Below are 15,853 nucleotides of genomic sequence, written 5' to 3'. Positions count from 1 at the left end.
GCTGTTTCTCATTTCAGGAAGGACTTAAAGTTTGTCAGCGACATTGAGAAGGAAATGGAAGCCCTCGTGGAGGCCGTGAATAAGGTTGAAATCAAAATATCCAACTCTACATGTTTCTAAGGCCAACTTGACTTAAAAAAAAGAAAAAAACAAGTCTTAGAAACACTGTCAGTGTAAAGTAGTTGTAGGAAAAAGTCACAGCTGCCTTGAGGATCCTTACCTTTCTCCAAAGCCCAGCCATTATAGCATTCATGGAAGCTCTAGCCTGGTTCAAGAAAGATACCTGCAATAATATTAAATGTAAATACACATCCTAGCCCTGTGCCTAAGAATGGGAGGAGACACTCTGGATGAAGGGGATTCAGTAGGGATACTTAGGAAGACATGCTAACTCCTCAGATCTCTGATGAGCTTTCCTGGTGGCTCAGTGGTAAAGAGCCCGCCTGCCAGTGCAGGAGATGCAGGTTCTCCCTGGGTCGGGCAGAACCCCTGGAGGAGGAAATGGCAACCCATTTTATTCTTGCCTGGGAAATCCTATGGACTGAGGATCCTGGTGGGCTATAGTCCATGGGGTTACAAAAGAGTCCGACATGACTGAGTGACTGAGTACGCACACACAGAGATCTCTGAAGGACTGTTGTGTGATTGGACTCACTGGTTCTTATTACCCCAAAGGCAGGAAAGAATATGTTGGGCAAAGATATAAAGTTGAAGGAGTAGAGTTGAACAGTAATGGTATCAGTTCCTTCAAGAGAGGGAAGCCTGTCCTGGAGACAGCCGGAGATGTCGAGGAGGTGGCTTTAAGCGAAAAAGCCCCTCATATAGTCAGCAGCAGCCAGCCCTGCGGTGACTGCGTCTTCATTCAGAGGGCATGTGAGTGAGGCAGAGATGGCTTCTTTGGCTCCACATCTAATGAAAATAGGTTTCCTTCCCGCTGTCTACTCGCCCTCTGCCCTGCCTCCCTTCTGTTCTCACTTCCCAGCAGGATACTAGCACAAGGGAGAAAATGGAATCATTGTTCCCCTCCTAATTCCGAAACCTGAGCAGATGCAGTTCTCTGCTAGCATGTCTCTGTAAATTCAGAATTTTTAGTGTGGAGTGTACAAGTGTTTTGTAACTCTTCGGTTTACTTAGTCGCTTCTTGAGAACATCACTCCCCAGTTAGAGGCCCTGTGGGGGCAACTGTTGCGCTGCCCATGCTCAGTTCACTTGCCCGCTGTCCCCCGGTCCCAACCAGCTGCTGCCACATGGCTCACAGAGGAGATGGAGGAGTACATCCCGTGCCCTTCCCCGCCCCTGACCCTTTCCCTGCAGGCAGTGAATTGCTGTGTGCTATGGGCCTCCCATCCCAGACTCAGTCACCTCTTTATTGACCCAGGCTGTTCCAGGACAGTGGGAAGGACCTCTATAGGCATAGCCTGTTTTCAAAATGCTGTTTACCAGTCAGTCTTTTCCCTCCATACAGGGGAAAAATAGTAAGAAGAGCCACTGCTTCCCTCCCATGAACAGAGACCACCGCCGGATCATCCACGACCTGGCCCAGGTGTACGGCCTGGAGAGCGTGAGCTATGACAGTGAGCCGAAGCGCAACGTCGTGGTCACTGCGGTCAGGTGGGTGGATCTCGCCGTCACAGGGGAAACTGCTTGGTGGGGGACACTGGACCTGAGAAGCTGGGCTGGTCAGTGACGAGTGCAGGAGGGCTGCACTAGTCATTGGTGCCTCCTTGGTCTTGGCCTTGGGCTGTTTTTTCTTACTTCCTTCTTTGGAAGATTAGGTGAAAAGTCTGCTTCTGGGCCAGCCATTCTGACTGATCTAAGGCTCTGAACCAGAGAGTAAAGCCCATGCCTCAGACCTCAGAGCAGACATACCTAGAGCATATTTCACATCAGATCCATCCCTTGTTCCCTTGTGTCCTCCTGGCATCGTGGAAATAGAACGAGTGCTGGCCTGGGACTCAGGGCATCCTCTGTGTAGAGTGTTTGCCATTAGAGGAGACTGAAGCAGAGGCAAGGAGGGGACTGCAGGACCTAGAATCACTATCCGAATCTGGAGGAGTTGGAAGAACCTCCCAATAAAGAAGACTCAAGTGAGATCAGAGGAAGAAGGTAGTGGGCCCAGCAGAGGTAGATGAAAAGGATGAGGATTAATCAAAGGTGACAGGTCATATCAGAGAGAGCCCTGCAGCGTCACATTAAGAGTCATGGATTCAAGACAGCTGGATTTCTAGCTGTCTGCCTGTCTCCACAAACAGTTCTCACTTTTCACTGCTTTGTGTTCTGACTTCACAGAGGGAAGTCCATTTGTCCTCCTACCACACTGACAGGTGTACTCGAAAAGGAGAATCAGTCTCGGCCTCCGCCACCGATTGCTCATCACAGACAGACAGACAAGTAAGGATTCTTTAGCTGCTTCCCAAAGGGCCCTGTCCAGAGATGCCAGCGAGGCGTGAATTGCCCTGGGCTGCACTAGTCATTGCTGCCTCCTTGGGTCTGGCCTTGGGGTGTTGCTTTCAGATATATGATGTTAGACTGGGATGCTGGACACATTTGTTCATGCCAGAGGGGTCCCAGGTTTGCTGTTTGTAATGCGTGCTTGCCCTCCAGGGAGCAAAGTCACTAGCCGTAATTTCCATGGTATAGATGGTGACACTGGGGAATGGATTCAGTCTGCCATACCAGGTGATGTGGGAACATCTCACAGTTCACAACAGTTACTCTGGAGATAGAAGTGGGATTCTAGGGGGGCGTTGGCAGTGAAGGGGGAAACTTTCGTGTTTTGCTCTGCTTACATATGGTTTGAACCATTTTTCCGTATGCTCGTGATTAAAGAGAAAAGAAAACCGCATGAGCAAGCAGCAGGTCTGGTAGGTGTTTTCTCAGCCAGGAGCAGAGAGGGGTGGTCATCCTGCCTTCCCTTCCCAGGAGGGGACTAGCTGCCCTACGGGACAAGGCCACCGAGCTGGAAGCTGTTGGGAACCTAGTGAGGTCTCTCCTCCTGCTCTGGCCTTCCACACAGAAGCTCTCCAGAGCCTCCTACACCTCTGGGAGGGTGGGTAGGGAAGTATAAAAGGTCACCAGGAGGGTCCTAGCCATGTCTGTTCCCTTGGAACTGATCGGGACAGCTCAGTGTTGCCCACTGGGCACAGCGTCAGCCAGGAGCTCCTGGGGCCAAGTAGCTCTCAGGACCAGCCCCACTCCCACCCTGGGGAAAGACTTTATTATGGAAAGATTTTAGAATAGAAAGAATAGTGTTAATATATTAATATAAACTCCTGTGTGCCCTTCACCAAATTCCAACAGTTACTTGCTCATGTGGACCGCACTGTCTTAACAGAGTCTCACACATGGTAAAGAAGCTGACCCTTCACTTTCTGAAACCTGCCTGAATCGGTCTCCCTCAAGCAAGAAAAGGTTGCTCATTCTGTGTTTGCTTTTCAGGAATCCTGGGAGCAGCAATTTACAGAAGATAGCGAAGGAGCCAGTAATTGACTACTTTGATGTCCAGGACTGAGGAGATCATGACACACTTCGGAAAAAAAAAATGATTGGGTGTGATGGAGATTTTTTCCCCGCAGATAAATCATGCTTGTTCCCAACTGCCTGGTGGACTCACAGCTCACCTACTGTCTTGACCTTGATACATGCAAACCATGATTGTGTCAGAAATCCCCTTGTCCTCTCTGCTGTGTGTAAAGTGTCTCACTGTCTCACTATTGCCAGATCTCTGACTGGATGATCACTAGCGATTCAGTTGAATTTGCACAGGCTCCTCACACCATCGCCATGATTGCTCTGAGGGTTGGGGGAACATAGGACTTGATTTTAGTCAAACCGGAATTTTAACCTGAAATGTCACTTAGTCATGGCCTCAGATGTCCATCCAGTTACCCATCCTCCTCCTGACAATGCCTTGCATTTTTAATCCAAAGTGATCACTATCTTCGGAAAGACAAAAGCTAACTTCTGAGTCCAAAATCCCAAACAGTGGCTTGGTACGCCATATCTGAAGTCAGGTGTGCGGTTAAACCCAGCTGTCTTAGCTGAGTCTTTTGCCAAAAGCTCTGCCTGGTCTACCTAGCTAAACTTATCTGAGTGGTGTTCAGCAGCATCAGTTCAGACCTAGGAGAGGGCTCGGGGGACCTGTCTTCCGGAATCTACAGGGGCCTCTTCGCATTGAGCCTGTGCGGTGACAGGTTCCCTCTCTACCATGATGATGGAGGACATAGCATGAGCTCCTCCTCCCACTGGTTCACACCGCGGCCTCTGTGCGCTGACCTGTGCAGGCATAACCCCTCCTCTCTGGTTGAGGAGGAGTCTCCTGGGCACCTACCTTTACCATGTCGCTTTCTCCTAGGCCTGCAGCAACTGCATTGGTTTTCCCTGTCTCTGAGCTCTGAACTTCTGTTTGCATATTCAGAAAACTATGTGAATGGTCCAGGGCTTACGCCAGCACGCCCCCAGAGGCGTTCTTCAGGCTCCTATAAGGCAGGTGTGGCGACAGTCACGTTAGTTCAGTCCTCTTTGCGTTGGTACCTCTTCAACATGGAGGCCAGACTTCCAGCAACTTCGTTCTGCTCCAGAAAACCCCAGAGCAGCAGAGGGAGAAATGAGAAGTGATGTCACAAAACCGGCACTTAGTTTTACTGGGAAAAGCAGGGCTGCCCTTCGGTGCTGACCCAGGCACTCTGCCTTGAGAGACATCAGGTCCAGCGGGAGGGGTGGAGGGTGGGGACAGGTGACTGGAGGGAGGAGACAGAGCCACACCTCTCCCTGAGCCCGTTTGGCAGAGTCAGTGGCCCCGCACCCAACAGGGGCCTCATGAGCATCTGTTTCATCTTTCGAGCAGTGGGTTGAGTGGGTGAGCTGTGCTGCGAGAGCAGCTCCACACCAGCAGGAGGTGGAGACCTGATCTCAGCTTCCAGCTCTGCCATGGGACACCCTGCTGCCGCCTGATGGAGTGGAGCTACTGCCTTCCTCACCAGAGTCCTGAGGATTAAATGAGATAATGTACATGGAGGTGCCTGAGCTGTTACACGAGCTGAAACTACAGTATTCGGAAAATATGTAGGCCTCTTTCTCCATCATTACAGCCAAGTAAAGGATTAGAATGCTAGCCACCCACTTAGGGTGAACACATGTGTCCCTGCCCATGCCGGGCTGTGCTTGGCTGTGGGGAACAGACATGGCCTGCTCTTTTGCACTTGGTAATCCAGAGGGAGCCACATACCAGAAGAAATAGAGTGAGAGTGTTTGGTCTGGCACAGATTGGTCATCAGTCTGTTTATTAAAGGCTGAGGAGCCGTGCAAGGAGTTTCTCGTGGCATGTTAGGAGGGAGTCAGCCCTCATGTCTGGAGGAGCGACCTCTGGATGGGGAAGGAAAACAGAAGAAAGCATTTGAGCTGAGTCTTGAGATGGCAGACTGCCATTTGGAGGAGAGGCATTCCAAGTGAAGGTAAAGGGCCTGAGACAAGACCAGGGCTGTGGTTTGTGGGAGTTTTGAGGAAGGGTTGGTTGTCCAGAGTGGGCAGACGACTGGAAGGACAGGTGATGAAGCTGGAGAGGTGGATGGGAGTCAGTTTGTGGGGAGCCATTGAGGGATTCTCAACAGAGCATCACAGCTGGACTTAAAACTGAGGGCAGGAGGCGGCAGAGGTCTTTTGTAAAGGCCCGGATCCTGCAGGCTTTGTGAGTTTCTGGTGTGGCTACCCCAAGTCTGCCCCAGTAGTGTGGACTAGCCCCAGACAGTAAATATGGGCATGAGTATGACCCTGGTCTTGACACTTCATAGACACTAAGTCAGAACTTAATAGAATTCTAATATGTCAGAAAATGATATTTTTATATTTTTCCAACCATTTAGAAATGAAAGAACTATAACTCGTGGGTTGTATTCAGTATAGAAGTAGGCAGCAGGCTGGCTTTGGCCAGGACCTTAGTTTGTCCACCCTGTTCTGGAGCAGCCACTCAGAGGGTGTCAAAGGGTTTAGTGGGCTGAAGCAAGAAAGCAGCCCAAAGCTGCTAGAGTGATGCAGATGAGAGGAGGAGGTGGTGGGAGCTGGTGCTGCAGAGGGGAGAAGTCAGGAGATCTAGGAGGGAGCACAGGCTGCTGGTTAGCAGGGAGCCAGACCCCCTCAGCATAGGGGGGCTGGTTCTGATGGGTTTGGTGGATTCCCCACTAAGCAGTGCCCTTAGACCAAATCTTGCAAATCTAAGTAAATTACACTGTGTGGGCTAAAAGGAAAAACACCTCTGCCTCTTACATGAAGGAGGGGACTGTGGGCATCAGGACCCCACTTTTGCTCCCTGAGAATCCAATGGTATCTTCCTGCCCCTCCAGCTCCAGTCTCCAATGGGAGTTTGCTCTTAGGATCAGAGCTTTCCAGAGGCCAAGTTCTTAACTCTGGAATTCGTCTGGCAGGGCTGGTTCCACTCAGCAGTGGTACCGATCTGGTGTGCTGTGAGAGGCTGTGTGCAGAATGGAGATGAAAGCAGTCCTGATGCAGGGTCTGGGATTGCTCCTGGCCGGGCCAGAGCAGGACAGGCCAGGGGAAGAAGGAATGTCAGTCTTAGGGGTGCTGCTGCTGCTGCTGCTGCTAAGTCTCTTCAGTCGTGTCCAACTATGCGACCCGATAGACTGCAGCTCCGCCGTCCCTGGGATTCTCCAAACACTGGAGTGGACTGCCATTTCCTTCTCCAATGCATGGGGGAGGCTGAAACAGTGGCCCTGAGGTTTAGGTTCGGGGGGTCCAAGTGGTACCAGCGTTGCTTCATGCCTGGAGACCTTCTTTAAAGAAAGCCTGCCAGTTTGCCCTCTCTTCCAGAACTGGTGGGGCAAGGAGGGACAGGCCAGAACTGTCACAGACCTGCCTGCCTTCCTCAGTCCCCTCAGCGCCCTGCCACACCCATTGGGAAAGTTCCGCAGATGCCCCATAGTGTCTCCCGTGGCCTTTTAGCACTCACATCTCCCAGGGTGTTCTCCAAGCCAGACCCACCCCAGTCTGAAAAGACCCAGCCAGGAGGGACAGGGCTCCAAGGGCTGTGTGCCAGGCCAAGACAGGAATCCAGGCCTGGGGTTCCCCAAGCCAGGCCAGCAGAGGGGGCTAGTCCTCAGAGGATCTCTTTCCGGAACAGAGTTGCCGTGGAGTCCTGCCCTCAGCCCCAGCTTCACGTGCACAGCCTCCCGGGACACACGCTGCAGAGAACTCGGCTGGACCACCAGACCCAATTGTCTCCCTCCGCTCACTCTGTTCCTGGGCAGTTTGCTTCCAGTGTCCAGGCACTGACTTTCCCACCTGTCGGCTGAGTAGTAGTAGTTCCTGCCCACGTACTGCCCTGGGCCTTTGGGAGGAGAGTGGGTTGGGAGGGTCTGAGGGGTCGGAGGGGTTGGAAGGGTCTCCCAGTGTCATGTGGCAGCTCAACACGGTCAAGCTTCTGGAGCCTGTCCCGGGACTGTCTCTCGGGCATAGGGAGGGAAGGGACAGCCGTCGTGAGGCTGCTCTGGCAAGGGCTGGGGTTTTCAGTCACCTGCCCCCTATACCACTACCACCGCCTGCCACATGGGTGAGGGAATCGGGAGTCTTTACCTACCCACACTTTCCCAAGAATCTCTTCTAATAGTGAAGAACTATTAGCTTCTAATAGCAGAAGCTTCTAAGTGAAAGCTGCTAATAGCTATTGAGCACTTGTAATAGCTTTCAAGCACTTTTGATACACCAGGCTCTATGCTCATATCTTTTACTCCTCAAAGCCCCATGAAGTGTGTATCGTTATTTTCTGTTTTACCTATGAGGAAACTGAAGGTTGGAGAAATTAGGTTGCTTGTCCAAGATCACTCAGTGAATTGGAGATCTGAAATTCCTACTAGCTCTGACCCCAAAACCTGTGTCTCCCGGTTCCACGGACAGAACAGCGGCTGTTCACACAGCTCAGTCTGAAGTCCCTGAGACTGTACAGCCCAGCAGATCAGGACAAGTGGGAGGGAAGCTTAGACCACATCCCAGGGTAGAGACTACCTGGGGGCAGTGTGTGTCCCCAAACCGGGGCCAGGGGATTACTTACACTTTGCCTTAGGAAAACACTAAAACTTTTTAGATGAGTTTATAACTGGTATCTTTTAAGTTAATCACCTTTTCGTTTCTCTTTTTAAAATGCTGTTTCTCTCTGCTTATTGGTATACATAGTATAAGCACAGGAGAAAAAAACATATCTAAAGTTTCAAACACCTGAAGGGAGACCCTCCCACACAGAGAACAGCCAAGGCAAATGCTCAGTGGTAGAAAGATGCCATGTACCTTGAAGGGAACAGCAAAGCCGCCAGGCAGTAGCAGGATGAGTAAAGGAGAGAGTAGCAGGAGCCTTTAAGTCACTGGAGACTTAAGGCCGAGGTGTGAATTATAAGATCTGGTTCGTTTCTGGAAAATGTTCTCCTAGCTGCTGTATTGAGACTAGACTGTATGAATGTTCACAGTCGCTCAGTCGTGTCCGACTCTTTGCAACCCCATGGACTGTAGCCCGCCAGGCTCCTCAGTCCATAGAAATTTCCAGGCAAGAGTACTGGAGTGGGTTGCCATTTCCTACTCCAGGAGAATCTTCCTGACCCAGGGATTGAACCCATGTCTCTTGCATCTCCTGTATTGGCATTGGGATTCTTTACCACTGCACCACCTGGGACTTGGAGAAGGCAATGACAACCCACTCCAGTACTCTTGCCTGGAAAATCCCATGGACGGAGGAGCCTGGTAGGCTGCAGTCCATGGGGTCGCTAAGAGTCAGACATGACTGAGTGACTTCACTCTCAATTTTCACTTTCCTGCATTGGAGAAGGAAATGGCAACCCACTCCAGTATTCTTGCCTGGAGAATCCCAGGGACGCAGGAGCCTGGTGGGCTGCTGTCTATGGGGTCGCATAGAGTTGGACACAACTGAAGCGACTTAGCAGCAGGAGCAGCACCTGGGACTAGACTGTAGGGCTGAGTCAGAACCAGAGAAGGGGCTGGGAAAAGTCAGAAGGCCACTGCTGTAATCCAAGAGCAAGGTGACAGTGGCTCAAACCGAGGACTCTGAGAGGTGGTTGGATTCTAGACACAATTTGCAGGTCACACCTAAAGGATCTGTGGACAGATGGGATGTGGAGTATGAGAGGAGGAGCCGAGATGACTTCAAAGTTTGGGACCTGAGAAATGGAAAGATTGAATGTGCCTTTTACTGGGATAGGAAAGTCTAGGAGGAGCAGGCTTATGAGAGGAAAATCTGACTGGGAGGCAGTTGTCCATGAGACTTTGAAATCTGGAGCAGGATTGAGCTGGAGATCTAATTTGGGGAGCTGTTGGCATCCAGTGGTATTTAAAAAGCCGGTGAAGTCATTTTGGGAGGGAAAGTGAAACAGAAGAGTCCAAGGATTTTGCCCTGGGCACTCTGTCATCTGGAGGGCAGGGAGCTGAGGACAGGGTGAGAAGCAGAGACTGCCAGAGCCAGAGCTGGGCCTGAGCTGTGTGACTCAGTGCTACAGGGCAGTCCTGTAAGGCGAGCATCTCTGGGACATTTTTCCACGTTGCCCAGGAGGGTATGGGCTTCCCTCATTTGCCCTTACTTGTTTGAACTGCCTGAGGGAAGGGACTGGCCCCAAAGCACAAGTCAGGTAAGGCCCCATAGAGTTCAAGTTCCTGGAGTTAGGGGAGATCACAGACCTTGGCCGCCTCCTCCCCTTCAGCCATCTCTGAAACACCGTTTTCAGAGGGGCTCCACAGTCTCTCCCTGGGCCACCTCGTCCACCTGCAAGCTCTTACCTGCCTGCCTCGGTTTAAAAGACCCTCTCTAGCCCGGGACCAGGCCTTTCCCTAGATATCCCACAAGTACCTCTAATTCAGCACACCCCACCTCCAGACTGCCCCCTGCTGTCTCCACCAACCAGTCTCCCCAAGCCAGTCTCCCCTGCCCTGGCGCTGGGCCTCCATTAGGAGTTCATCTTCTCGTTAATGTCCCCTGACCTGGGACCAGAGGAACCAGGGCATATGTGGAGGAAGGTGGGGGGCAGCAAGGGCAAGAACACGTCCTTCCAACAGGAACCCCCGTCTGAGGAATCCTCTTTATCAGCCAGCAAGGGTTTTGCCGGGTCCCTGGAGGACTCAAAGGCTCAGCCTTGGACATATGACCTCAGCTATGTGCCTGGGTGTACCTGCCTCTGAACTGTATGTCTCAGCCTCTGAGCCTCCACCACTCACTCAGGCGCTCCCCCACCCCTGAGCCAGAGCTTCCCCTCACACACCCTCCAGTATCCGCCCGCAGCCACCTTGGCTTCTGAACACAGACACGGGGGGAGACCATGAACTCTGGTCAACTCTGCTCCAACAATGCCAGTGGCAAACCTGAAACCTAAAGCATCTCACTCCTCTGGGCCACATGATCCCCATTTTGCAGGTAAGGAAACTGAGACCCAGAGAGTTTCAATAATCTGCCAGAGCTTGGTAAGGGCACTTGAATGTTTGGGCTTTTCGCTTATATACACTGTACTTGTTTGTTTTTCAATGCTTCACTGTTATTTTAATTGTGTTTTAAAAATAATTTTATTTTTGGCTGTTCTGGGTCTTTGCTGCTTGGCTTTTCCCTGGTTGCGGTGAGTGGGGACTCACTCTCTAGTTGTGGTGGCATGCTTCTCATTGTGGTGGCTTCTCGTGGCTCCCGGGCTCCAGAGCAGAGGAACTCAATAGCTGGGGCTCACAGGCTTAGCTCCTCTGCAGCATGTGGGATCTTCCCAGATCAGGCATCTAACCCTTGTTTCTTGCATTGGCAGGCAGATTCTTGACCACTGAGCCACCAGGGAAGCCCTTAACTGTATGTTCTATTCACACATCTACAGAATATATTTCACAGTTTAAAGACCAAACAAAGCCCAGTAGAGATCATATCAACAAAGGACTGGAATCGCTACTCTGTGCCCCTTGCTGAGCCAGCCTCCCCAGGCCCCAGATTCCTCGGGTGTCAGATGGGTGTGATGACATGAGGACCGCGAGACAGTGTGGAGTGGTGACAGCATGCTCCCTCCCCACGTGCCAGGCTGAGCTCATTCCATCATCCCAGCAGCCTGGGAGGTGAGTGCCGTTACATCCTGTCCTACCTAAGCTCATACAGCCAGTGAGCGGCAGAGCAGCCGTTTGGACCAGGAGGGCTGGCCTCATTGTCTGTGTTCTTAGATGCCATAGTTATGAGTCCTGCACATGGGAGGGTGGGTACAGAGCTCTAGACCCGCTCTGGGTTCAGCACAAGGGTGGGTACGGAGCCAGGGCAGGCTGTGTGGCCACAGCCTTCTCTCTCTGCAGTTGCCAGCATCAAGGTTCAGCCCAAGATGGCTCCTCCCACCTCTCCCAGGTGTGCAGAACCTCATCTGAGGAGGAGACAGTGAGACCAGGCAGACCGAGGTGCCACCTGAGTGCGAGTGGGAGAGCGGCAGGCCAGGCAAGGAGTAAGAAGAGCCTCTTCCCAAAGCCACCAAACTGAGGACCAGACCTTCATTGGCAAAGCCCTGGAGAAGCTTGGCATGGAGCTGACAGCGTTGCAGGGGGGCGGGGGGGGGGTGGTGTTCCTCCTTGTCCCATCCCTGTGTCCCTCTCAAACAGCCTCAGCCAGCCTGAGGCAGGGGGCAGTAATGGGGTTGTGATATGAAGCTTTAAGTGCTGTAAGAAGTCAGAGCAGGTAGGCTCCTCAGATGCCAGGAGGTCCCAGCCTCACTATACAGACAGGGAAGCCAAGGCCCAGAGCAGGGAAGGGTCCTGTGTGGGTCACACAGCCAGTCCATGCCGGCCTGGGACTAGAAGAATGGGAGAGGAGCTAGAGCTCCTATAGCTCACATCCCAGCCTGGCTCCCAGAGCTGAACGTATGTCCCTTGGAAGTCCAGCCAGGGAATGCTTACAGGAGGGGCTGTGTGAGCAAAGCCAAGAGCAGGGATAAGGCACCATGGCACCTGCCCCACTTCATCTTCCTTCTTCCCTCCCTCCCTCCCTCCCTTCTTTCCCTCCTGCCGTGTCACCTGCCTCGCTCCTCCAGAGACCTCCCTCACCTCTGGCGCGAGCCTTGGCCTCACTTCTCTCCAGGCATGGGCTCCATTCACCCTCCCCACTCACTTCTCTGGCCTTGTCTTCTGCTGCTCCCCTACTCTTCCCATCCCAGCAATGGCCCGACCATGCTTGAACCTTCAGACCTTGGTGCTGGCCATTCCCTCAGCCAACACGTCCGCATGGCTCACTCCTTCCCCGTCTTCAAGTCTCTACTCATTTACCTCCAGTCTTCACACCCACACACACTTCCTATCCTCCTTTTCCACTTTTCCTGCTTAGCATGTATCACAAACACACATTTTGCACAGAATATCAGCTCCAGGAGGACAAAGACTGTTTTAAATGCTTATATCCTTAGCTCTAGGATGGTGTCTGGTTCTCTGCCAAGAGAACGAAGGGGTCTGCGCCGTGTGTCCAGAAGTGCTGTGACCAGGTCACCTGAGCCTGACACTGGGCTCAGCATCAGCAGGAGGTTCCAGGCAGTGGGCCGAGTATAGGTCTGAGGCATAGCTCCAGACTGCTGGAGGGGTTCTGGGGGGATCCTCTAGCTGGCCTGCCTCCAAAGCCACCTCCCGGACACCTGAGGATGCCAGAAGGCTGCAGTGGTCAGTGGGGCAGAGGAGGGTCTGTATATGCCCCTCTCATCTGTGGCTGAGGTCTTAGGGTCACACTGCTCTGGAAGGAACACCAGGGAAGAAAGTGGCCACCCTCCTTGTGTTTACGGGGTCACCGAGGCTGAGAGGGGAAGAGATGGGTCCAGGGTCACAGAGGGAGGCAGCTGACTAACACTTCCAGCTGTGGGGTCCTCCCTAGACGATCCCAGGCCCAGTCCCTGGCTCGGTTCCTCCCACGTGGAATGTCAGACTCACTCACGTCTCTCCTCCACCCTGTGCCCCCAGCCCACTAATCTCAGTGACCCTCATACCTGGCACTCTTCCTATCACCTGTTCTCATGCTGTTGCTATTTCTTCATCTTTTAAAATAAATGATACATTTGAATGAATATGTATCACAGTTGTATAAGCACAATCACATAATGAACCCCCAAATTTACCCCAGCCCCAGAACTGGAAAATCATTACTAGCTTTCCCTACTCCCATGCTCCTCCCCATCTTAGCAATGTTTCTGTCTCCATGAAGGAATTGTGCCTTTTCTTTTCAGTGAAAAGTTGGTCCCTTCTCTCAAGGAGTTTACTATCTTTTTAAAAAATCTTGGCTGTGCTGGGTCTTCGTTGCTGCATGTAGGCTTCCTACAGTTGCGGCGAGCAGGACTACTCTTCAGTTGCAGTGTGCGGCCTTCTCTTTGCGATGGCTTCTCTTGTTGCGGAGCCTGGGCTTCAGGGCGCTCGGGCTTCAGTAGTTGCGCCTGCCTACGGGCTTAGCTGCCCCACAGCATTCGGAATCTTCTTGAACCAGGGATTGAACCCATGTTCTCTGCATTGGCAGGTGGATTCTCAACCATTGCCCCACCAGGAAAGCCCCTTTCTTTTTTTTTAAAGTAGTTTCATCACATGCGTGCATGCTCAGGTGTGTCCAACTCTTTGAGACCCCATGGACTGTAGCCCACCAGGCTCCTCTGTTCATGGGATTCTCCAGGCAAGAACACTGGAGTAGGTTGCCATTCCCTTCTCCAGTGGATCTTCCCAACCCAGGGATCAAACCTGGGAGTTTTATCACATATGTACATCCAAAGAATATATTGCTGTTTGCTTGTTTTTAATGGTATAATGTACGACATCACTATGCCTGCACGCTTTCTCCGTGTCATTACAGGTAGCTCCTGTACCTCACTTTTCACTTATGTATTGTATTCTGCCCTATGTGACTGGACTGCAATGTAAGTATGTCCCCTGTTGATGGACATCTGGGGTGTTTCCAGTGTCCCCTGACCTTGTGCCCCTCGTCAGCCAAACCTCTTGCAAGGCCCATTCCACCTCACCAGGACCCTGCTCGCTGGCCCTTCCTTCCCTCTTCCTCTGCCCCAGCTCTGTCCACACGACTGCAGTTTCCCCAGTCTCTACTTCAGCTCTTCTGAGCTCTAGACCACACGAAAGGCGTAATCATTTATTGAGCACTGACTCTGTGCCAAGCACCATCCTCAGCATTGTACATGTTTTGTTTCATCTGATATTCACATCAACACAAATGGTAGGTATTTTGATAGTATTAGACCAACTTTACAAATGAGAAAACCGAGGCCCGGCAAGGCAGAGTAACTTGCCCAGGACTACACATCTATTGCCCACGTCCCATAGGCAACTCAAAGTCGATGTGTCTCCAGTATAAATTATCATCTTCCTCTTCAGACCAGTGCCTTCCCATTCTCCATGTTCAGTGGGGACATCTCCAACACCCCAAGCCCAAGCCAGAAACTGGAAGGCAATCCTGGGCCTGGCCGGTCCTCACCCACTCCTCCCTCCAGTCTGAGCTTAGCCTGAGGCTTTTACCTCCTTGGTGTCAGGCGAATCCTTTCTCTTCTGTCCACCCTCCAGTGCTGACCTGAGCTGTCCCGCTGCCCCTCCTGGAACAGCCTTGCCCCACACTTCCTTACAGGCCCCAGTCTCCCCCTTTCCCAGCATCCTGCAAACTGCAGCTCAGGTGGGCTTTCTAAACCTCATCTTACCAGGTCCCCACCTCCAGAAGGAAAACCAGCGTCCTCTACCCACCCCCATCCCGCCCCGCCCTGTCTCCTCAAACCATGAAGTTCGGCATCCAGCCCCAGAAAGGACCACCCCCCGACCCTTTGCTCTGTCTCGTTCTCTAGGAAGCCATCTGTGGCCTCAGATCAAGACTGAGCTGTGAGGCCCCTCTGAGCCTTGCATGCAGCCCCTTCTTCACCCCTCAGCTCTTTCCTGTGATCACCTGTTCCCAGTAGGGGCTGTGCCCCTTGAAGACAGAGACCCAAACTTACCCGCGTAGCCTGTACACAGGAGGTGCTCAGTGGCTGTTGAAAGGCTAAAAGCAGAAGCAGGGACAAAAGCCATGGGTGTTGCTGCCTTCTGAGTCCCAGAAGCAGGATGATCCTCCCAGCCTGGGATCGGTGGACCCTGGCCGCCCTGCCTCTGCACCTGTTCCCCGGAACCTCATGAGACCATTTCCTGCCCCTTGCCTTTTGACAGGATTTTCCTCTCTGCTTCTTCCTTTCCAACTCTGGAATTCCCCACGATGGGAGAGCTCTGCCCTCACGAAGAAGGCAGAGCCTACATCTTACCTCCTCTCAGTCTACTTCAGGCATTTTCAGGGGTGGGGTGATTATGCTCCCATGGGGGAAAAAATTGGATCCTTGAAAGGGAGAGATTTTTTAAAATCTTACTTTTTTTGTATAAAGCAAAGATATATGTACAGTACACAAACAGATATACAGTATATCTGTGGTATTAAAATATCATGCAAGTAAGGGGAAAAAATGCCTAAAAGTCTCCTGAGGAGGGGAGACTAAGAGAAAAAAAAATGTTGAGAAACTCTGATCCAAAAAAAAAACCAAACAAACGAAAAAAAAAGAAACTCTGATCCACACACTGGGGCCTTGCCTTGCCTGGTCCAAGGACTGGCCAGGACTGAAGGAGAGTCCAGAGTCTTCTCCCAGGGCAGCTCAAGGTTCCGCCAGGGCTGACCCCCCCCATCTGCCAGCTGGAATCCCCCCCCCATGCCATCCCCTCCCTGCCCTGTGCCTGGCAGCGCACCCTTCTGTGTCCGGACTCCTCTAATCTAGTCCTGTCTTTACTGAGGCCACAGATCGGCCCTTCCACTCACTCGCCTGGGGGCCACCCAGCTCCCAGGACTTGCAGGAGTTGGAGGCCC

The 15,853-nt window shown here is 52.2% G+C and overlaps 1 protein-coding gene across 7 annotated transcripts in view; it reads left to right on the top strand.

Annotated features, from left to right (window-relative positions):
• The window catches only part of NFX1 (nuclear transcription factor, X-box binding 1), a 63,776-nt gene extending 60,037 nt beyond the window's left edge, over positions 1–3,739 (top strand). For all 7 annotated transcript variants that reach the window (XM_069575900.1, XM_069575901.1, XM_069575896.1 and 4 more), the window contains 4 exons: positions 18–84; positions 1,466–1,611; positions 2,290–2,391; positions 3,439–3,739. In XM_069575900.1, coding sequence (XP_069432001.1) covers positions 18–84; positions 1,466–1,611; positions 2,290–2,391; positions 3,439–3,511 — 388 coding nt within the window. In that variant the 3' untranslated portion in view covers positions 3,512–3,739. The remainder of the gene's footprint in view (positions 1–17; positions 85–1,465; positions 1,612–2,289; positions 2,392–3,438) is intronic.
• The last annotated feature ends 12,114 nt before the right edge of the window (positions 3,740–15,853 follow it).

This window comes from Ovis canadensis, chromosome 2 (genome assembly GCF_042477335.2).
Source record: "Ovis canadensis isolate MfBH-ARS-UI-01 breed Bighorn chromosome 2, ARS-UI_OviCan_v2, whole genome shotgun sequence".
NCBI classification, from domain to species: domain Eukaryota; kingdom Metazoa; phylum Chordata; class Mammalia; order Artiodactyla; family Bovidae; genus Ovis; species Ovis canadensis.
Note: the sequence above shows the minus strand (reverse complement) of the source record. Positions and strands in the feature narration are given on the sequence as shown.